Source organism: Corythoichthys intestinalis, chromosome 9 (assembly GCF_030265065.1).
Source record: "Corythoichthys intestinalis isolate RoL2023-P3 chromosome 9, ASM3026506v1, whole genome shotgun sequence".
NCBI classification, from domain to species: Eukaryota; Metazoa; Chordata; class Actinopteri; order Syngnathiformes; family Syngnathidae; genus Corythoichthys; species Corythoichthys intestinalis.
In genome coordinates, this window is record NC_080403.1 from 5,801,372 (window position 1) to 5,823,937 (window position 22,566).

Below are 22,566 nucleotides of genomic sequence, written 5' to 3' on the forward strand. Positions count from 1 at the left end.
GCTAGGTTTCTATTGATTATGACCACTGTCGAGGCGTGGCTAACGTGTCTTACAGACAGGCTTTATTTAATCTGTAAAACCACAGCGCTGTAGAGTGATGAGGGTGTAAAATTAAAACATAATAAAGCTAACTGTCAGTTTTAGCTCAGTAGTCATTGCTGAATAAGGCTAGGTTCATGCTACAGGTCTTAATGCACAAATCTGATTTTTTGTCATATGTTTTTTTTTGGCGTGCCCATTCAGACTGCCTTTGTCCTTTGAGACCATTCAAGTATTACGCATGCGCACTAATTCGCAGTCCGACACGCGCTGATCAAGACGTCCAGCATGCGCAGAAGCATAGAAACAAATGACCACACATGCTGGCTGTCATCTGTCATTCCAGGGATATCATATTTTGCTTTTCAATAAGAGGACACAAATAACAGACATAAATAATCACCATTTAGGCTTATATTCTAAATTTATATGGATTGATAGCATGCACACACTGTCCGTGCATGTCACACACACATACGGGCAGTTTGCAATCTGCCGTGTATACGGGCAGTTTGCAATCGGCCATGTAAGCAATCTTGAAATATTGCTCATAGAGAGCAGAGAGAACCGATCATTCTCAGGCTCATCCTCAACCCATTTTTATTTTTTTATGACTTTTGTCAAGACCGGCCCTTTCCCAAAAGCCGTGTTCAATGCAAGCTAGGCGCTAATAACGCACAGCTGCACCGCTATCGTAGCGTCTCTCTCGCACTTTGATGAGGTAATTGCTGCATCAATTCCGATTTGGCAGACTTGGCAGTACAGACCGCCACGATGTCCTGGAAAAATGTGGCCCAGATCGGATTTAGACCACATACGAAAGTGACCCAGATCGGATTTGAAATGGTCCCGTTCTATGCGACATGTCACGTTCAGACCGTCAAGTTAATTCCTCACTCGAGTCGGAAAAACACGAAAAAATTGGATTCGTGCATTAAGACCTGTAGTATGAACCTAGAATGTGCTTTAATACAGCAGGTATCATACATTTATTTTGAACACTGCAAAAACTCAAAATCCGATCAGTACTTACAGTTTAGACTAACTTAAAACTTAACTAGAACACAAATGGAAATTCAATTGAAACACGTGGGAAAAAACACCTAGCTTTTAAGTGATGTGTGTTATCAAGCGTAATTACATTTTTAGGTAAGAAATATGTTTTTTTTTTTTAATGACATCTAGAAGTTTTTTGAGTGAAAGCAGTGATTTTTTTTTTTCTAGTCACATCTGAGATGCAATTGTTGGCTGTTTTCAACAATGTACATTGAAAATAGAGACATTGATTGACTGTAAATGGTTCAATATTGGATTAAATGTTTGTTTGTTTTTTCTCATGTATATCTAGAATTGCTCTTTACCTAAAAAAAAAAGTTTCATCCGATTACTCGATTAATCGATAGAACTTTCAGTCGTTACTCGATTACTAAAATATTCGATAGCTGCAGCCCTACTATAGATACATAATACATACAGGCCTAGGTGTTAAATTTAGTAAGAAAAATATGATAAAATGTGTTTTTCCTTGTTTTTTTAATTCATTTTCAGTAAATTACTTTCTTTATATTGTTACTACAGGCTAGAGAGTAGAGCCGAGTGGTATACCGAAAATTTACCGTTACCCAAATTCTTCACGATGACCGACATAATTTTGACTATGTCGGTAAATTGAGTAATTTAATAAAACAAGAAAATAAAGTCTTTTTATCCCGCTTTGACTCTGTGTTGTTCGGCTATGTTCATTCCCCTTTAAGAAAGCAGTCAGTGTGCTTACGTATGAAGTCATGTGGTTATCAGGAAATCAAACAAACAGAAGCAGTGGTGCCCCCAGGGGGTGGCCAGGGGTGGCCGTGGCCACCCCTATAAATTTGTTGGCCACCCCACTGGCCACCCCGCTTGCCAGTATATCGTTAGATTGTTGTAGCATCAGTTATGCATTTCATCCCAAATGAAAATCTGCCAGCACCTGCTTTTCCCCAGTAATTATTTTGTTTTGTTAAATGTACACCTTATGCCTAATACTGTATATACATAACACAATAAAACAGAATTGTTGTGGTACTCAAAATGTTGACTGGACAGTTATGGACTATGCACATTAAATCATTAGTAACATCAAATATTACACAATACACCAAAGTATCTCAGTAGCCGTGTCCTTAAGTCATTCTGATAGTCTTCCCCTGACCTTTTAACTGCAATAATATAATGAAAACCTGAAATTATGGCATTTAGTTTTGGTGTGCCACCCCAAGATTTTAAGTGGCCCCATCTAGCCACCCCTATGAAAAATTTCTGGAGCGCCACTGAACAGAAGCCCGTTAGGCTAACGCTAGCGGCTAACGCTACAAGCAAGCATAATGGAGTCGGGCTTAAGGAAGCTTCGCCAAACTTTCACCCGACATTAAGTAGACTCGTGGCGGCATCCAGACGGGCTTTCACCCACTGTCCTCTCTGGTTCTCACGAGGGTGCTTTCAGTGCTTTCTACTGGTAGCCAGGCCATAGGCTAACGCCACAAATGAACGTGATGGAGTCGGATAGCATCTCTAACCTTGTCGAAACGGCTGAACTTAATGAATGGATTGGGCACGGACTGCATTTAGAAATTAGTATGTCGCATTATATTGTATCTGTGTGTGTGTGTGTGTGTGTGTGTGATTTCTTTGATAGCTTTTATGATGGTAAAGCATTCAGCATAAAGTACATTCCAACAGTGAAACCTATAATATGACCGTTTAATGGCCACAGCTATTTTTCTGTATCTGCTTGCTTTATTCTGTGTCATTACTACCATCATAAAATCTTAAATGTTTCACTGGCATAAGAGCAATATAGCTTTAATGTGTGTTTTTCTGTGTAGGGTGTGCATGTGTGCATGCATGTATAAAAAATGTTCTGGAAAAAAAACCTGAAACCTTGACGTAAACACTTGTGTTGAGTAATTATGTCACAGCAGCCATTAACAATAAGTTGTCTGTTTGAAGTGTACTGTGTTCAAGCTGTAAGTCATTTGTGTTACAATGACATGTTTGCACAGTCGTCGTATTGATTTTTATAATGTTGTACATTGTTCAAGTCGCACAAGCTGTTATAAATGTTCATACTTGATATATTGTTTACAAGATTTTTTTTTTTTATATAACGTTTAGACTGCACGTACAATTGTTAAATATGTTAAACTGAAAGCTGGTAAATAAATCACATAAAACAGTGCTGCAACTATCAAATATTTTAGTAGTCGATTAATCGATGGACTAGTTCGAACAATCGAGTAATCACATAAGGAACATGAAAAATTAAAATACCTGAGCTAAGCCTCAAGCGGTATAAAAAAAAAAATTAAATATGAAGATCTATGTACAACTAAAGAACAATTGGCTAACTTACATAGAAAAAGTCCGCTAGCTTAAATGCTATAAAATGCTCAAGTTTTTTTTACAATGCTCTTAAAAATGGCTCAGACACATATTCCCACAAAAAACAGCTAAATATACGTTTAAACTAAATTATGAATGCATTAAAAGAAAAACATTAGCTCAAACAAAAACTTAGCTTACATTGGTCTTAACAGGAAGCAGTTGGATTCAGCCATGTGAAAAGAGGTAGACCAGAGGGCAGTGTATCCACCCTAATCAAGAAAACTAAATGCAAACACTTTCAAAATAAACCATTACAACGCCACTTTATTAAACAAATACTCGAAGCAACAAAATGTAATTCAAATCTTTTTTTCCTAATTGAATACCCATTTTAATCGATTAATCGTTGCAGCACTAATATAAAATAACACATGAGAATGAACCGTCATTCGTTTATTAATTTTAACTATGATATGACAACTATTACAAACCAAGGGTGTAGGTTTGCATAGCGACGGTAGGGACATAACACTACCAACTTTTCAGGATGCTCAAATTGTCCCCACCAACTTTTAAGCACCCTTATTTGAATTATATAATTATTATAATTGATGATGATTATTAATGATAATAATTTATAATAATAATAATAATAATACCTCAAACTTATATAGCGCTTTTTTGGACACTCAAAGACACTTTACATAACATAACACAAAGACAGAATTAAGAATTAAGAGGTGGGAAAAGCTAGTTTGAACAGGTGGGTTTTTAGGAGTGATTTGAAGTTTTGTAATGAGTCCGAGTTCCTGATGGGTTTTGGGAGTGAGTTCCAGAGTGAGGGAGCAGCAGCGGCGAAGGCTATAATGTCTTCCCATATGTTGTAAGAATATAACTGACCCTTCAGTTATTAAGTGAATTACTGTATTTTCATTATGATGTTCAGACTTACATTTACCCCTTTTCACTTGCTGAATGTGCCGGTCCATTCTTCCCCCTCAAACGCACGTTTGATTGGCTGATGACTAGAACAAACAAACACGCACACTCACACAACCCCAACAGAAATACATGTCAACATGCCACCTCCTCCACCCCCTTCAAAGACGAGGGATATTAGAACACGGCACTAATTTTGCTACTAAAATCCGACCTGCATCACAGTTAGCATAACATTAAACTGTGTGAACTTGCTAACTTGCAAAACTCGAGTAGGAAGCTGTGTTTTCTACCGTTAACGTTAATTCAACTGTGCATTTATTCATTACTTAAAATACATTTATTTTCTCCATCATTAATTTCAAAATAATTTTATTTGCAGCCTATGCAGACATTTCTTACCCTACCAATGTTGAGACCAAACCTACGCCCTTGTTACAAACACACATTTTATTTATTTTATTTTACTTCACATAAATGACCTGGACAGTGTGGCCCTTGAGCACAAATATGCGCTATCTTGGTGATGGGAGCAAAAATAAATAAATAAATAAATAAATATAACATCCCGCGGTATGGTTGAAGCTTACAATCAAAACTGAGCATCATTACCTTTTGCCCGGGCATCAGAACTGATTCAAATCATGTAATTGGTTGTGTTTAGCTCGAGTAGTTTGTACCTAACGTAGGAGAAGAGGCAAAAGCGAGGCTTACCTAATAGGAGCAGCTTGACTTCCCTGGCCGCCTTCTCCCCATCTTCTCGGAGGTTCTTATCGATCATTTTAGACCTCTCCGCGGCCGCCTTGTCCTCGGCACTCACCGTGCAGCCCATGGCTCCAAGACAGGGCAATGCCGAACCTTTTGCCCGGCAAAAAAAAGGCTCTCCAAAAAAACAAAAACAAAATCTTAAAAATATATATATTTGGGATGACTTTCTAAATCAGAGGGAGCTCAAATGATTCCGGATCATGTGTGTTGACTGTGCTACCGGTGGTCCATTTCCAGAGAGTCAGGACCGCTCCTCGTTTCCACGACGCTGCTATACACGCTTGCTTCTGTCCAAGTGAGAGTCCAGAGCTCCCATCCGAGATCTGACCTGTCTGATTCCAGCTCCTCGCGCTACGGTGGTCGAGAGAGCTCAAAACGCAAAGCTCAATGACAGTTTGATTTATCGAAATGCACGCTTTACCAACCGAGTCATTTACGTTGTATAAAAATTAACCCTTCATGCACAAATAATGTTTTTTTTTGTGTGTGTGTTTTTTGGGGGGGGTTTTATTACATTAATACAAGACAGGGGTCTTAAACCTCCGGCCCACCTTCTGATGCATAAAATATTAAATCCAGGGGCGTCACTAGATTTTAAGAACGGGGGGCTTAGCCCCCAGGAGTTACAGCTTATCACAAAAGTGAGTACACCCCTCGCATTTCTGCAAATAATTAAGTATTTCTTTTCATGGGACAGCACTAATAAAATGACACTTTGACACAATGAAAAATAGTCTGTGTGCAGCTTAGATAATTGAGTTAATTTATTTTCCCCTCAAAATAACTCAAAATATAGCCATTAATATCTAAACCCCTGGCAACAAAAGTGAGGTCACCCCATTTGAAAAAACGTACATCCCTAAATGTCCAAATTGAGTACCGCTTGTCATTTTCCCTCCAAAATGTCATGTGACTAGTTACAGGAGTCACATGATGCATGGCTGTCACCCCAGAGGCTTCCTCATGGGGTGACAGCCATGCACACCAATTTGATGTAGAGTGCGGCGTATGGTCTGAACACTAACAGGCTGACCCCCCACCTCTTCAATCTCTGCAGCAATGCTGACAGCACTCCAGTAACGAGTCACATGACATTTTGGAGGGAAAATGACAAGCAGTACTCAATTTGGACATTTAGGGATGTACGTTTTTTTAAAGGGGTGTATTCACTTTTTTTGCCAAGTGTTTAGATATTACTTGTTATATTTTGAGTTATTTTGAGGGGAAAATAAATTAACTCTATTACATGAACTGCACACAGACTACTTTTCATTGTGTCAAAGTGTCATTTTGTCAGTGTTGTCCCATGAAAAGATATACTTACCGGTAAATATCTGCAGAAATGCGAGGGGTGTACTCACTTTTGTGATACACTGTGCACAGGATGTAAGTGAACGTAGCGTACAAACATAAAACTTCACAAACAGCTAACAAAGAGTGATTATTTATATTTGGCGGAAAACACTCAGGTGACGAAGTTCCGCTTTGAGACCCCTATATTGGCCAAATTTCAAAATTGTCCTATATGCATGTGTGGTCATTGGTCATCATTGGAAAGCTTAAAATCTCAATTTTCTGGGGGAAGAAAAATTTGAACAGGAGGGCATTTATTTATTTATTTATTTTTAAACAGCAAAACCCTAACTGGAGGTGAGAGCACTTGAAAGCATAATTAAAGACGGCATGACTTTAACGAGATATTGTCGCCTAAATACCTCTTTTTGATCAGAAAACAAATTGTAGCATGTATCAGAGTGTCAAGACACAGCTGTGAATGGCCACATCCGGATTTTGGGGGGATTTTATGGGTGAAACATGGTAACATGGAAATCACAGAAAACGAGGAGTGCTCGAGATTTTCTTTTTCATATATTTAGCCTTTTAAACTTTTTTTCCATTTTTTCTTTGTTTGGATCGATTATTTATCATCTTACATGTCAGGGAAAATGCGACAGTAACCAAAGAAATACAACTAAGTGATAGTTATGCGGTTGATATCCATGGCTTATCTACAGACACCAAATTTTTCAGTGTGACATACTTTGTTTAAAAGTTAAAAATATGCGAGTAATTTTTTAAAGTCATTTTTTAAAAACAAAATAGTAGACATTGATTGATGATTCTAAGCTAAAAATGACATTCTGAATAATAAATATAATTACTGACCTTTTTATGGCTGGGTTGAAACAAAAGTGGTTGCGCGACATCTGTAAACGGGTGTTTCCAGGGTAAAACGGACAAATTAAAAAGTGTTGGACGGCCCCCTTCGGGGAAGGCGTGACGCAGTGAACAGGGAATGTCTCATGTCAATACATTATGAAGTCTAGCCATTAATATTTACAAAACGAAGCGGACTATCTGAGGAAAAAGAACTCTGGTCCGTTTAAAACGGACCAAACAATGTTTGTGTGAAAGCGCCCCATTGTCGACTCTGTTAGATCCAAATGGCACACACACACAAAAAAATTGACCTATAGTATGTTATGCCCACACAAATTTTAGTATGTAGTATGTAAAGTAAATATAAAAAAAAATAAACTAATGAATTAATTGAAGGATCCATTTAGGATGTGGGGAACTAAGTAGTAATACAGTAGATTAAAAAGGTGGCATGGTGGCAGACTCAATAGCATGTCCACATCGCAGATTAAAGGTGCAATGAAAAGGTGACCATGTCAAAAAATCAAAATGACTCCACAAATGTAATTTTACAGCTAGAAAACAAATTTGGCAATCAAATCTGGCTGTTTTTTGTTTGTTTTGTGTGTGTTTTGGTTTTATCATTTCATAGTTTTTCCACCCAAAACTGCTTTCCAGCCCCTCACAGTTGAAATGGATTGGATGTCTTATGCCGTCAACAAGTGTTTTCAATATCAGTTTCCCTCTTTTACTCACTACAACAACACATGATAACTTTTGAATTGATGTCCACCGTACTAAGCACTGTTCCGGAAAGGGTTAAAGTCACTGTTTTAGAAAATTGTACTTGTGATCAAGCAACTATTTCATTAAATGACATTTAAAAATTGTTACAAGTAATTGTAGCCAATTGTTTAATACAGTGTGAGGAAGTGCCACCAAGAAAACTAAAACTAAGCTACTATTCATTCCATTCATTTTCCATGCCGCTTATTCCTCACGAGGGTCGCTATAAAAAAAAAAATAATAATAATAATAATAATAATAACAATAATAATGATAATAATGCAACTCTTTCATCATGATCAACATAATACAATAGTACAGATGGGAGAATCTTTCATTATGGAACACGAAATAGGGTTTTTATGAAATAAATCTTTTCAGATTAGGGATGAAAAATGTCCGTAATTGCATAACTGCCTATGCTATTTATATTCTCTGGTTATTAGTTCAAATGAATGCATTCCTTAAATTATTTGTGGGGGTTTTTCACCCCCTTTTCTTTTTGATTCTTCAGCATCTTGACAAGCTGTCAAATTACATTTCATGAACAGTGTGTGTATCCAATTGCCTGGATACTGGACAGTGTAGGTGAAAGAATCCGGCTCAAGTTGTGTGGATATGTTTCTAAAATTTGGCCGACCCAGTCAGTGGTTACTGCAAACCCCATTGGGCTGGATTATGCTGGTGACTCTGCATGAGGAGTTGCGGTTGTATACTGTATATTAGTGTGATTATGGAAGCGTGATAAATCAAGTACCACTGGAGATAGGCGGGCTCCCTCTTGTGGTATATACGGAAATCTCTACAACCGTCTCATGTAAAAAGTGGCTTAAATTTTTCCTAGACTGTATTCTTTCGATTAGTGCAATTCAAAACGTTTATGTGCAAACCTTTAGCAAATAATTATTTGGAACAGTTTTCCCAAATATGCATTCAAATACAACTCGCATTTACCTGTATGTGCAATACGTTTTTAATTATTAAGTACAGTTATTTTTGTTATATTATTTTCTTTAGTACAGTACTTAGGCAACTTCAGTGGTTTTATTGCATCTAGGAGCATACATATAATTTGGCCTCTTATTTTAATAGATTGAATAGAGTTTAGATTCGTGTGATCAAATGTTTTCGTTTTCAAAATATGCATGAGCAGACAAGGAAGATGAAGAAAAGCAGGGAGAAGAATTACACGGATGAGGAAGAAAACTAAAGACGACAATGACATTTTTTGTTTGTTAAATCAGTATGTAATGTTTATATCACTAATATTATTTTGGATCAGTCACTGCGACAATTTGTGTTATAGTGACCTACAGTTGTTTGTTTTCATTTTTGCTATTCAGCTACAAAAAAAAAACAAAAAAAAAACAACAATAACAAATGTTAAGACCAACAACATTTACTTGAAGAAAAACAACCAGTAACACACATAATATCTGACATTAAAGAGCCATTGAGGAAAAAAAAGGTTTTTATAAATTCAGAAGTCAGACATTGCAGTGATCAACACCTAACAAAAGATAGCAAGAATTTAAAATTGCACTTCAGTTTAAATTGTTGACATAACGTTGTAAATTCAGCAAAATATTGCACGCAGTGATTGTATGAAAAAGAAAAGTAACTTTGACAAGGTGAGCTATGTGACGTCTTCAATATTAAACATTTTAAACCTTATGGCATAGAAAATCAAGTTTTCAAGTGCAAAATATTTAGTTTTCCTTGAAGCACAAAGCATCAACAATAGTTGAGAAAATAGATATGGCCTACAGAGACTGATAAAAAATAATAAGTCTTATGGAATTTTTCAGCAGAAAATTCTATTCATTTAAATCAGGAGTTAGCAACGCGTACCTCCAGAACCACACGCAGCTCTTTGATCCCTCTGATACGGCTCAGTTAAAAAAAAAAAAAAAAAAAAAACACGAGAATTTGATTAAACCATATAGTGGGGTTTATGAGATTTCAGAAAGGAATTTAGCGTTGCTGTAGTGAGCAGAACAAGTCAGGCTCACTTTCTTTGTAAACAGAACACACACATAGGTCATTATTTCACCTACTATGTAAAGTCACGGTGTCACTCGGAAGGTGGCTCATTCACCAAATATTTAAGCCATTGAACCACCTTCCGAGTGACACCGTGATTTTACATATAGTTGGTGAAATAATGAGGTTGTTGGTTGGATGATTCATTCATGGTTCAATTCATTCACCCACCATGTTTGAATATTGACACTGTGACTTTGCTTGGTTGGTGAAATGATGACCTGCGTTAGTGTTCTGTGAATAAAATTATGTAACATCTTAATTTAAGTGTGTGCTGCTCCCAGTGCTGTCTTTTCTCTGGAAACCATGGTCGAAATGGCTCTTTAGGTGTTAAAGGTTGTTGAACTCCTGATTTAAATGATTTAGTGGTAGTTTCCTACATCGTAACTAGTATCCAGCAAACTCCAATTTAGTTTGCATTTATTCACTTGATGTTGATCCTCCTCACATGAGAACCATGGCGGTGAAGAATGACGGAAGAAGCGTGAGAAGTAGAGGAGCCGAATGGAATTCCACCCCAGTGCCACTCGAGGAATTTGAAAATGTGACAAAAGTCGGCGGTTCACTGTCAGCGATGTTATCCATTATCCACTGCCGGTATTCTGACACTCGCGCGTATACTCCTGGAACATCGGGGCGAGCGCATCCAAATCCAAAGCTCACAATGCCAAGTTGGATCCACTGAGTACCATTCTTGGCCACCATTGGACCGCCAGAATCCCCCTGTGCACAATGACACCATTGTCAATGTTCTTTTCAAGTCTGCGTCAATCTTTCAATATGACTAATTAGGAAAAGAGTACTTCTGAAGTTCCTCACAATAAATAAAGTTACCATATGCATACCTTAAACTACAACTTTTAACACGTTTTGCTCACGATTACAGTAATTTCCATCGTCAGACTCTAATCGTAAGGGCGTAGGTCTGCATAGGGAGGGTAGGGACAGAACACTACCAACTTTTCATGATGCTCAGATTGTCCCCACCAACTTTTAAGCAACCTTATTTGCATTATATAATGACTCATAGACTTCATATTATATAAATATATATTATGAAGTCTATGAATGACTGCAGTTATATAGGTTGCGATTTAAATTGTCTCCCCGTGTTTTAAGGATATAATTGACCCAACCATTAATAAGTGAATTATTTCCATTATGTTCAGACTTACATTTACCTCTTTTCACTGCTGAGTGTGACAGTCCATTTTTTTACCCCCTTCAAATGCATGTTTGAGTGGCTGATGACTTGACCCCCCCCACCACACACACACACACAAACAGTCCCATGGCTACTTCGCCACCCCCTTCAAAGAAGATGGATATTCGTTTTTTTTTTTCCGGCCAGCAACAGCTTCAGCCACTGTATTTAATGTAAAAAGACATCAATGTCGTGGAGGTGGGAACACACCACTAATTTTGCTACTGAAAGTCCCACCTGTATCAACGTTAGCATAACATTGAACTGTGTGATTTTTTGCTAACCTGCAAAATTTGCTTACAGAGAAGTGTCCTCATGTATGTTTTTCTACTGTTAAAATGAATTAAACTGTGAGAAATGTAGTTGACCAAGGTTTATCACTTTCTCCCCAATTTTCATTTCATATTATTTATGTGGTTTCACAACAGCCCCAAGGAGCTTTAATTTTTTTGTTGAGTTTGGCTGTGATGTGGAGAAAAGCAGTAGTCTACCCGAAGGAAGGCTGAATTTGTATTTAGGGCCCGAGCACTAGACGTGCGAAGGCCCTATTGTAATGCAAAGGATTATTATTATTATTATTAGGGCCCGAGCACTAAGCGTGCGAAGGCCCTATTGTTTTGCAAAGGATTATTATTATTATTATTATTATTATTATTATTATTATTATTAGGGCCCGAGCACTAGACGTGCGAAGGCCCTATTGTTTTGCAAAGGATTATTATTATTATTATTATTATTATTATTATTATTCTTTTTTCAGGGCAAATGAAAATGGCCAATTTGGAGGCCTGAACATGCACGAAAAGTCACCAAAATTTGCACATACGTGCGGCTTTGCGTAAATTTCGATAATCTTGTGTCGTTTTGAAAAAATGTCAAAAAATGGCTCAGTGGCGCCCCCTTGACCCTTAAAATTTTCAAAAAGGCCTCTCCTCTCAGGTTTTCAACGTAGAGCAATGAAATTTGGGGAGTAGATACCTTATGCCTAACTGTTCAAAAAAGCCTCTTGCACCCATATTCCAAATCCAACAGGAAATCGGATATTTTGGATCAAATGTGAAATTTTTATCGGTTCACAGTTGGAGTTTACATTTGGAGGCCTGAACATGCACGAAAACTCACCAAAATTTGCACATACATGCAACTTTGCGTAAATTTTGATAATCTACAAAAAAATTTAACAAAATGGCTCAGTGGCGCCCCCTTGAAATTTTCAAAAAGGCCTTTCCTATTTGGTTTTTTCAACGTAGAACGATGAAATTTGGCGAGTCGATACATTGTGCAAAACTGCTCCAAAAAGTCTCTTGCACCCATATTCCAAACCCAACAGGAAGCCGGAAATTTTGGATCAAATGTGAAATTTTATCGATTTACATTTGAGACCTTGTCGCTGAAGAAAATAGTTGGATCGTCTTCAAAATTGGTCAGACTATTCAGGAGACATATGAGATCTTAAGTTTTCAAAATGGTGAGTTTTCACTCAAGGGTCTGACCTGGGCGTGGTCCCAAAGTCGGCCATTTTTGGGCAAAATACCAAATTCAGAAAATGATTAAAAACTCCGTGATACAACGTTCAATCTTTTTCATTTCTAGCATGTATATGAGATATCCCAGCCTGAACACGACTGCATTGAAATATTACCCATTAGGCCTGGCGCCCCCTAGTGGGAACAGGAAATGGCCTTCTTTACGAGACAGGCTGCTCCTCCAAGGGAAAAAAATCTATTGACCTCAAACCTGTTTCAGGGGAGCCTCAAGACATGTGTTCAGGTCCCTGATGAAAAATATTGAGGTTTCGTTGAAGCGGAGAGGTCCAAACTGGAAGTGAAAATGACCGTCAACAATTTGTCTCGCCAAAAATTTTGAACAGTCATAACTCGGCAGATATGCAACATATCTGCGCCAAACTTTCCGTGTTTGTTGAGAGTCATACCCTGAAGGTTCTTGTAGGGGTCATTTGCATCAACTCTACAGTGCCAACTAGTGGCGACAGAAAGAAGTTTTAAAAAAGGCCTTTCCTATTGGGTTTTTTCAACATAGAGCAAGGAAATTTGGGGAGTAGATACCTTATGCAAAACTGCTCCAAAAAGTCTCTTGCACCCATATTCCAAATCCAACAGGAAATCGGGTATTTTGGATCGAATGTGAAATTTTCATGGGTTCACAGTAAGAGTTTACATTTGGAGGCTTGAATATGCATAAAAACTCACCAAAATTTGCACATACATGCGGCTTTGGATAACTTTCGATAATCTTGCAACGTTACGAAACAATTTAACAAAATGGCTCAGTGGCGCCCCCTTGAAATTTTCAAAAAGGCCTCTCCATTTAGGTTTTTCTAACATAGAGTGATGAAATTTGGAGAGTCAAAACTTTGTGCAAAACTGCTCCAAAAAGTCTCTTGCACACACATTCCAAATCCTACAGGAAATCGGGTATTTTGGATTGAATGTGAACTTTTTATCGATTTACAGTGTGCACATTTTACACCTTGGCACCTAGGGAATTAGTTTGATCATTCTCAAAATTGGTGAGACTGTTCATGAGGCATATGAAATCTTAAGTTATAAAAATGGTGTGTTTTCATTCACGGGCCTGACCTGGGCGGGGCGCCAAATTCTTCCATTTTTTCGCCAAAACACCGAATTCGGAAAATGACTGATAACTCCCTCATACAATGTTCAATCTATTTTAAATCTGCCATGTGTGTGAGGTATACCAGCCTGAGCAGGACTGGATTGAAAATTTACCATTTGTGCCTGGCGCCTCCTAGTGGGAACAGGAAATGCCCTTTTTTACGGGACACACTCCTCCTCTAAAGGGAAAAAATCAATCTACCTCAAACCTGCATAAGGGAAACCTTAAGACCTGTCTTCAGGTGCCTGATGACAAAAATTGAAGTTTTGTTGAAGCGGAGGGGTCCAAACAGTAAAGTGAAAATGACTGTCAACAATTTTTCTCTCCAAAAACTTTGAACAGTCATAACTCGGCAGATATACAAGATATCTGCGCCAAACTTCCCGTGCTTGTTGAGAGTCATACCCTGAAGGGCCTTGTAGGGGTCATTTGCATCAACCCTACAGCGCCAACTAGTGGCGATAGAAAGTCACTCGTTTTTCCAAAACATGTCCAGTTCTTTTCATGTTGGTCATTGTAGTTTCAAGACCTATTAAAATACTTTTTTACGGCCCATGTCCACGTGTCTCTGTCTGTTGCCGTGACGACCCTTTGTTCGCCATTTAAAGGAAATTTTTTTTTTCAGAGACTCAGGGAGCTTATAGAGCCACAATAGTTGGCACACTTGGTCGAATTGGCCCAGTTAGAAGATTAATTTTGGTTTTGAATAAGGGCTTGGCTGCACAGCTCAGTAGTGGCTCCTTTTTTGTAGTACTCTCTCCAATAGGGGTTTTTATCTCTTGGGTGTGGGAATGTAAATAGGCGACTTTCGAGCATGTTAGGTTCTAATGAGATGATTAGAGAGGAGGATCTCCCACCACCCTGACCTGCACACAGTCCGAGTTGCGTGACGTCCGAGTTGCGCTAGATTGCGAGGGCCCGTTCAGTCCTGCTTGCAGGCCTAGTTATTATTATTATTATTATTCTTTTTTCAGGGCAAATGAAAATGGCCAATTTGGAGGCCTGAACATGCACGAAAAGTCACCAAAATTTGCACAAACGTGCGGCTTTGCGTAAATTTCGATAATCTTGTGTCGTTTTGAAAAAATGTCAAAAAATGGCTCAGTGGCGCCCCCTTGACCCTTAAAATTTTCAAAAAGGCCTCTCCTCTCAGGTTTTCAACGTAGAGCAATGAAATTTGGGGAGTAGATACCTTATGCCTAACTGTTCAAAAAAGCCTCTTGCACCCATATTCCAAATCCAACAGGAAATCTGATATTTTGGATCAAATGTGAAATTTTTATCGGTTCACAGTTTGAGTTTACATTTGGAGGCCTGAACATGCACGAAAACTCACCAAAATTTGCACATATGTTCAACTTTGCGTAAATTTTGATAATCTACAAAAAAATTTAACAAAATGGCTCAGTGGCGCCCCCTTGAAATTTTCAAAAAGGCCTTTCCTATTAGGTTTTTTCAACGTAGAACGATGAAATTTGGCGAGTCGATACATTGTGCAAAACTGCTCCAAAAAGTCTCTTGCACCCATATTCCAAACCCAACAGGAAGCCGGAAATTTTGGATCAAATGTGAAATTTTATCGATTTACATTTGAGACCTTGTCGCTGAAGAAAATAGTTGGATCGTCTTCAAAATTGGTCAGACTATTCAGGAGACATATGAGATCTTAAGTTTTCAAAATGGTGAGTTTTCACTCAAGGGTCTGACCTGGGCGTGGTCCCAAAGTCGGCCATTTTTGGGCAAAATACCAAATTCAGAAAATGATTAAAAACTCTGTGATACGACGTTCAATCTTTTTCATTTCTAGCATGTATATGAGATATCCCAGCCTGAACACGACTGCATTGAAATATTACCCATTAGGCCTGGCGCCCCCTAGTGGGAACAGGAAATGGCCTTCTTTACGAGACAGGCTCCTCCTCCAAGGGAAAAAAATCTATTGACCTCAAACCTGTTTCAGGGGAGCCTCAAGACATGTGTTCAGGTCCCTGATGAAAAATATTGAGGTTTCGTTGAAGCGGAGAGGTCCAAACTGGAAGTGAAAATGACCGTCAACAATTTGTCTCGCCAAAAATTTTGAACAGTCATAACTCGGCAGATATGCAACATATCTGCGCCAAACTTTCCGTGTTTGTTGAGAGTCATACCCTGAAGGTTCTTGTAGGGGTCATTTGCATCAACTCTACAGTGCCAACTAGTGGCGACAGAAAGAAGTTTTAAAAAAGGCCTTTCCTGTTGGGTTTTTTCAACATAGAGCAAGGAAATTTGGGGAGTACATACCTTATGCAAAACTGCTCCAAAAAGTCTCTTGCACCCATATTCCAAATCCAACAGGAAATCGGGTATTTTGGGTCGAATGTGAAATTTTCATGGGTTCACAGTAAGAGTTTACATTTGGAGGCTTGAATATGCATAAAAACTCACCAAAATTTGCACATACATGCGGCTTTGGATAACGTTCGATAATCTTGCAACGTTACGAAAAATTTTGACAAAATGGCTCAGTGGCGCCCCCTTGAAATTTTCAAAAAGGCCTCTCCATTTAGGTTTTTCCAATATAGAGTGATGAAATTTGGAGAGTCAAAACTTTGTGCAAAACTGCTCCAAAAAGTCTCTTGCACACACATTCCAAATCCTACAGGAAATCGGGTATTTTGGATTGAATGTGAACTTTTTATCGATTTACAGTGTGCACATTTTACACCTTGGCACCTAGGGAATTAGTTTGATCATTCTCAAAATTGTCGAGACTGTTCATGAGGCATATGAAATCTTAAGTTATAAAAATGGTGTGTTTTCATTCACGGGCCTGACCTGGGCGGGGCGCCAAATTCTTCCATTTTTTCGCCAAAACACCGAATTCGGAAAATGACTGATAACACCCTCATACAATGTTAAATCTATTTTAAATCTGGCATGTGTGTGAGGTATACCAGCCTGAGCAGGACTGGATTGAAAATTTACCATTTGTGCCTGGCGCCTCCTAGTGGAAACAGGAAATGCCCTTTTTTACGGGACACACTCCTCCTCTAAAGGGAAAAAACCAATCTACCTCAAACCTGCATAAGGGAAGCCTTAAGACCTGTCTTCAGGTGCCTGATGAAAAATATTGAAGTTTCGTTGAAGCGGAGGGGTCCAAACAGGAAAGTGAAAATGACTGTCAACAATTTTTCTCTCCAAAAACTTTGAACAATCATAACTCGGCAGATATAGAACATATCTGCGCCAAACTTCCCGTGCTTGTTGAGAGTCATACCCTGAAGGAACTTGTAGGGGTCATTTGCATCAACCCTACAGCGCCAACTAGTGGCGATAGGAAGTCACTCGTTTTTCCAAAACATGTCCAGTTCTTTTCATGTTGGTCATTGTAGTTTCAAGACCTATTAAAATTCTTTTTTACGGCCCATGTCCACGTGTCACTGTCTGTTGCCGTGACGACCCTTTGTTCGCCATTTAAAGGAAATATTTTTTTTCAGAGACTCAGGCAGCTTATAGAGCCACAATATTTGGCACACTTGGTCGAATTGGCCAAGTTAGAAGATTAATTTTGGTTTTGAATAAGGGCTTGGCTGCACAGCTCAGTAGTGGCTCCTTTTTTGTAGTACTCTCTCCAATAGGGGTTTTTATCTCTTGGGTGTGGGAATGTAAATAGGCGACTTTCGAGCATGTTAGGTTCTAATGAGATGATTAGAGAGGAGGATCTGCCACCACCCTGACCTGCACACAGTCCGAGTTGCGTGACGTCCGAGTTGCGCTAGATTGCGAGGGCCCGTTCAGTCCTGCTTGCAGGCCTAGTTATTATTATTATTCTTCTTTCTTCATGGCAAATGAAAATGGCCAATTTGGAGGCCTGAACATGCACGAAAAGTCACCAAAATTTGCACATACGTGCAGATTCGCGTACATTTCGATAATCTTGCGTCGTTTTGAAAAAATGTCAAAAAATGGCTCAGTGGCGCCCCCTTGACCCTTAAAATTTTCAAAAAGGCCTCTCCTCTCAGGTTTTCAACGTAGAGCAATGAAATTTGGGGAGTAGATACCTTATGCCTAACTGTTCAAAAAAGCCTCTTGCACCCATATTCCAAATCCAACAGGAAATCGGGTATTTTGGATCGAATGTGAAATTTTTTCGGTTCACAGTTGGAGTTTACGTTTGGAGGCTTGAACATGCACGAAAACTCACCAAAATTTGCACATACATTCAACTTTGCGTAAATTTTGATAATCTACAAAAAAATTTAACAAAATGGCTCAGTGGCGCCCCCTTGAAATTTTCAAAAAGGCCTCTCCTATTAGGTTTTTTCAACGTAGAACAATGAAATTTAGTGAGTCGATACATTGTACAAAACTGCTCCAAAAAGTCTCTTGCACCCATATTCCAAACCCAACAGGAAGCTGGAAATTTTGGGTCAAATGCGAAATTTTATCGATTTACATTTGAGACCTTGTCGCTGAAGGATAAAGTTGGATCGTCTTCAAAATTGGTCAGACTATTCAGGAGACCTATGAGATCTTAAGTTTTCAAAATGGTGTGTTTTCATTCAAGGGTCTGGCCTGGGCGTGGTCCCAAAGTCGGCCATTTTTAGGCAAAATACCAAATTCAGAAAATGATTAAAAACTCCGTGATCCAACGTTCAATCTTTTTCATTTTTAGCATGTTTATGAGATATCCCAGCCTGAACACGACTGCATTGAAATATTACCCATTAGGCCTGGCGCCCCTAGTGGAAACAGGAAATGGCCTTCTTTACGAGACAGGCTCCTCCTCCAAGGGAAAAAAATCTATTGACCTCAAACCTGTTTCAGGGGAGCCTCAAGACATGTGTTCAGGTGCCTGATGAAAAATATTGAGGTTTCGTTGAAGCGGAGAGGTCCAAACTGGAAGTGAAAATGACCGTCAACAATTTGTCTCGCCAAAAACTTTGAACAGTCATAACTCGGCAGATATGCAACATATCTGCGCCAAACTTTCCGTGTTTGTTGAGAGTCATACCCTGAAGGTTCTTGTAGGGGTCATTTGCATCAACTCTACAGTGCCAACTAGTGGCGACAGAAAGAAGTTTTAAAAAAGGCCTTTCCTGTTGGGTTTTTTCAACGTAGAGCAATGAAATTTGGGGAGTAGATACCTTATGCCTAACTGCTCAAAAAAGCCTCTTGCACCCATATTCCAAATCCAACAGAAAATCGGGTATTTTGGATCAAATGTGAAATTTCTGTCCATTTCTAGTACAGTTTACATTTGGAGGCCTGGACATGCACGAAAACTCACCAAATTTTGCACATACATGCGGCTTTGTGTGGATTTCGATAATCTTGCAACGTTACAAAAAAATGTAACAAAATGGCTCAGTGGCGCCCCCTTGAATTTTTCAAAAAGGCGTTTCCTATTAGGTTTTTTTAACGTAGAGCAATGAAATTTGGGGAGTCGATACCTTGTGCAAAACTGCTCCAAAAAGTCTCTTGCACCCATATTCCAAACCCAACAGGAAATCGGGTATTTTGGATCGAATGTGAAATTTTTATCAATTAACAGGGTGCACATTTGAGACCTTGTCACAGAGGGAATCAATTGGATCATCTTCAAAATTGGTTAGACAATTCAGGAGACCTATGAAATCTAAACTTTTCAAAATGGTGTGTTTTCATTCATGGGTCTGACCTGGGCGTGGTGCCAAAGTCGGCCATTTTTTCGGCAAAATGACAAATTCAGTAAAGGACTAATAGCTCCTTGAAACAACGTTCAATCTTTTTCATATCTGGCATGTATGTGCGGGATCCCACCCTGAACACGAGTGCATTGAAATATTACTCATTAGGCCTAGCGCCCCCTAGTGGGAACAGGAAATGCCTTTTTTACGAAACAGGCTCCTCCTCCAAGGAAAAAAAAATCTATTCACCTCAAACCTGCATCAGGGGAGCCTGAAGACATGTGTTCAGGTGCCTGATGAAAAATACTGAGGTTTGGTTGAAGCAGAAGGGTCCAACAGGAGAAGTAAAAATGACTGAAGCCATTTCGTCTCACCACAAGTTTTGAACAGTCATAACTTCTACAACATATCTGCGCCAAACATATCGTGCTTGTTGAGTCATAGTCTGAAGGGTCCTGTAGGGGTCATTTGCATCAACCCTACAGCGCCAACTAGTGGCAATAGAAAGTCACTCATTTTTTAAAATATATGTCCAGTTCTTTTCAGGTTGGTCATTGTAGTTTCAAGACCTTTTAAAATACTTATTTTACGGCCCATGTCCACATGTCTCTGTCTGTTGCTGTGATGACCCTTTATTCGCTCCTTTTTTGTAGTCCTCTGTCCAATAGGGGTTTTTATCTCTTAGGTGTGTGAATGTAAAGAGGCAACTTTCGCGCATGTTAGGTTCTAATGAGATGATTAGAGAGGACGATCTGCCACCACCCTGACCTGCACACTGTCCGAGTTGCATGACGTCCGAGTTGCGCTAGATTGCGAGGGCCCGTTCAGTCCTGCTTGCAGGCCTAGTTATTTTTGTTATTCCTCGGCTGAGAGGTTTTTTTCAATTAAATTTATTTTGCATATTATATATATGTTATATTATTTTGTCAACAATGTCCGTGGTCTTAAGACAAATGTTTTTTGCACTCCTGGATAGTTAAGAGATTATTAACACATTTGTATTTATTGTGTGTTTTAATAGAATTTCAGTTATGTTCAAATATTGAAGTATAAATTTGTTAATTATATACAGACATTTATTCTGGAAGTTTTCAAACACTTTCTTTAGTAGTTTTTGAAAACAAAGGTTTGAATGGAACAAGGTATCACCTGAACCAATACATATGAAAGTTAGTATAGGTCAATACAGATGTATTTTGCATTGATTATATAGCCTATCAATTAATCAGGTTTGTATTCATGAGAAATGTAGCCTTGACCCCCATTCACCCGTCTGTTTGGTCTTATAAATGTCCCGTCCACAGCAAAAAGTGTACATGCAGTGTATGCTGTTATATCGTCCCTACCAATGTTGAGGCCAAACCTAAGCCCATGCTCTAATGTGCACCGTTACACTAACAGCAAAGCTGCAAATGACAGAACCATAAAAATAGAGTAATTAGTGATCTCAAGTCAGCTTGGTTTCGAATAGAGGTGCCATAATTATTCATTTTTTCATTCTCCGTATCGCTTATCCTCACAAGGATCTCGTGGGAACTGAAGCTTATCCCATTAACACCCAGAAATGGTTGCCAGCCAATCGCAGGGCACATATAGACAAGCAAGCTTCCTTACTCACAATCACAATTATAATATATATACACTGCTGGCCAACAGTATAGGCACCCCTGCAATTCTGTCAGATAATGCTCAATTTCTCCCAGAAAATGATTGCAATTATGAATGCTTTGGTAGTAATATCTCCATTTATTTTGCTTGCAATGAAAAAACACAAAAGAGAATGGGAAAAAAAATTAAATCATTATCATGTTACACAAAACTCTAAAAATGGGCTGGACAAAAGTATTGGCCCCCTTTGAAAAATCATGTGATGCTTCTCTAATTTGTGTAATTAACAGCACCTGTTATTTACCTGTGGCACATAACAGGTAAATCACATGTGCAGCCAGTTAAAATGGATTAAAGTTGACTCAACCTCCGTCCTGTGGCCTTGTGTGTACCATATTGAGCATGGAGAAAAGAACGAAGACCAAATAACTGTCTGAGTACTGAGAAGCAAAATTGTGAGGAAGCATGGGCAATCTCAAGGCTGCAGTCCATCTCCAAACACCTGAATGTTCCTGTGTCTACCATGTGCAGTTTCATCAATAAGTGTAAAGCCTATGGCATTGTCGCTAACCTCCTTAGACGAGTACAACAGTGTCAACCCGTACTATCCGTCAGCGTCTTAATGAAAAGGGACTCTATGGTAGGATACCAAGGAAGACCCCACTTCTGACCCAGAGACATACGGCCAGGTTGAAGTTTGCCAAAACTTACCTGAGAAAGCCAAAAACGTTTTGGGAGAATGTTCTCTGGTTAGATGAGACAAAAGTAGAGCTTTTACTGAAAAGGCATCAACATAGAGTTTACAGGGAAAAAAAAAACAAAACAAGGCCTTCAAAGAAAAGAACATGGTACCCACAGTCAAACATGGCGGAGGTTCCCTGATGTTTTGGGGTTGCTTTGCTACTGCCACTGGACTGCTTGACCATGTGCATGGCATTATGAAGTCTGAAGACTACCAACATATTTTGCAGCATAATGTAGGGCCTAGTGTGAGAAAGGTGGGTCTCCCTCAGAGGTCATGGATCTTCCAGCAGGACAATGACCCAAAACACACTTCAAAAAGCACTAGAAAATGGTTTGAGAGAAAGCACTGGAGAACAGCTTTGGAGAGATCTGAAAATGGCAGTTTGGAGAAGGCACCCTTCAAATCTCAGAGATCTGGAACAGTTGGTCAAATAAGAATGGTCTAAAATTCCAGCAGAGCATTGTAAAACTCATCGATGGATACCAGAAGCGTTTGTTCGCAGTTATTTCATCTAAAGGTTGTGCTACCAAGTATTAGGCTGAGGGTGCCAATCCTTTTGTCTGGCCTATTTTTGGCGTTTTGTGTAAAATGATAATGATTTCCTTTTTTTTTTTTTCTTTTTTTTTTTTTTTTTCTCCATTCTCTTTTGT

At 38.8% G+C, this 22,566-nt stretch overlaps 2 protein-coding genes across 2 annotated transcripts in view; both read right to left on the reverse strand.

Annotated features, from left to right (window-relative positions):
- LOC130921374 (guanine nucleotide-binding protein G(i) subunit alpha-2) overlaps positions 1 to 5,472 on the reverse strand; it is a 157,094-nt gene extending 151,622 nt beyond the window's left edge. Inside the window, exon 1 of the mRNA XM_057845197.1 lies at positions 5,053 to 5,472. Within this exon, the coding sequence (XP_057701180.1) occupies positions 5,053 to 5,170 (118 nt within the window). The 5' untranslated portion in view covers positions 5,171 to 5,472. The remainder of the gene's footprint in view (positions 1 to 5,052) is intronic.
- Positions 5,473 to 9,414: 3,942 nt separating this feature from the next.
- LOC130921378 (serine protease 33-like) overlaps positions 9,415 to 22,566 on the reverse strand; it is a 41,166-nt gene continuing 28,014 nt past the window's right edge. The window contains exon 6 of the mRNA XM_057845202.1: positions 9,415 to 10,797. Within this exon, the coding sequence (XP_057701185.1) occupies positions 10,519 to 10,797 (279 nt within the window). The 3' untranslated portion in view covers positions 9,415 to 10,518. The remainder of the gene's footprint in view (positions 10,798 to 22,566) is intronic.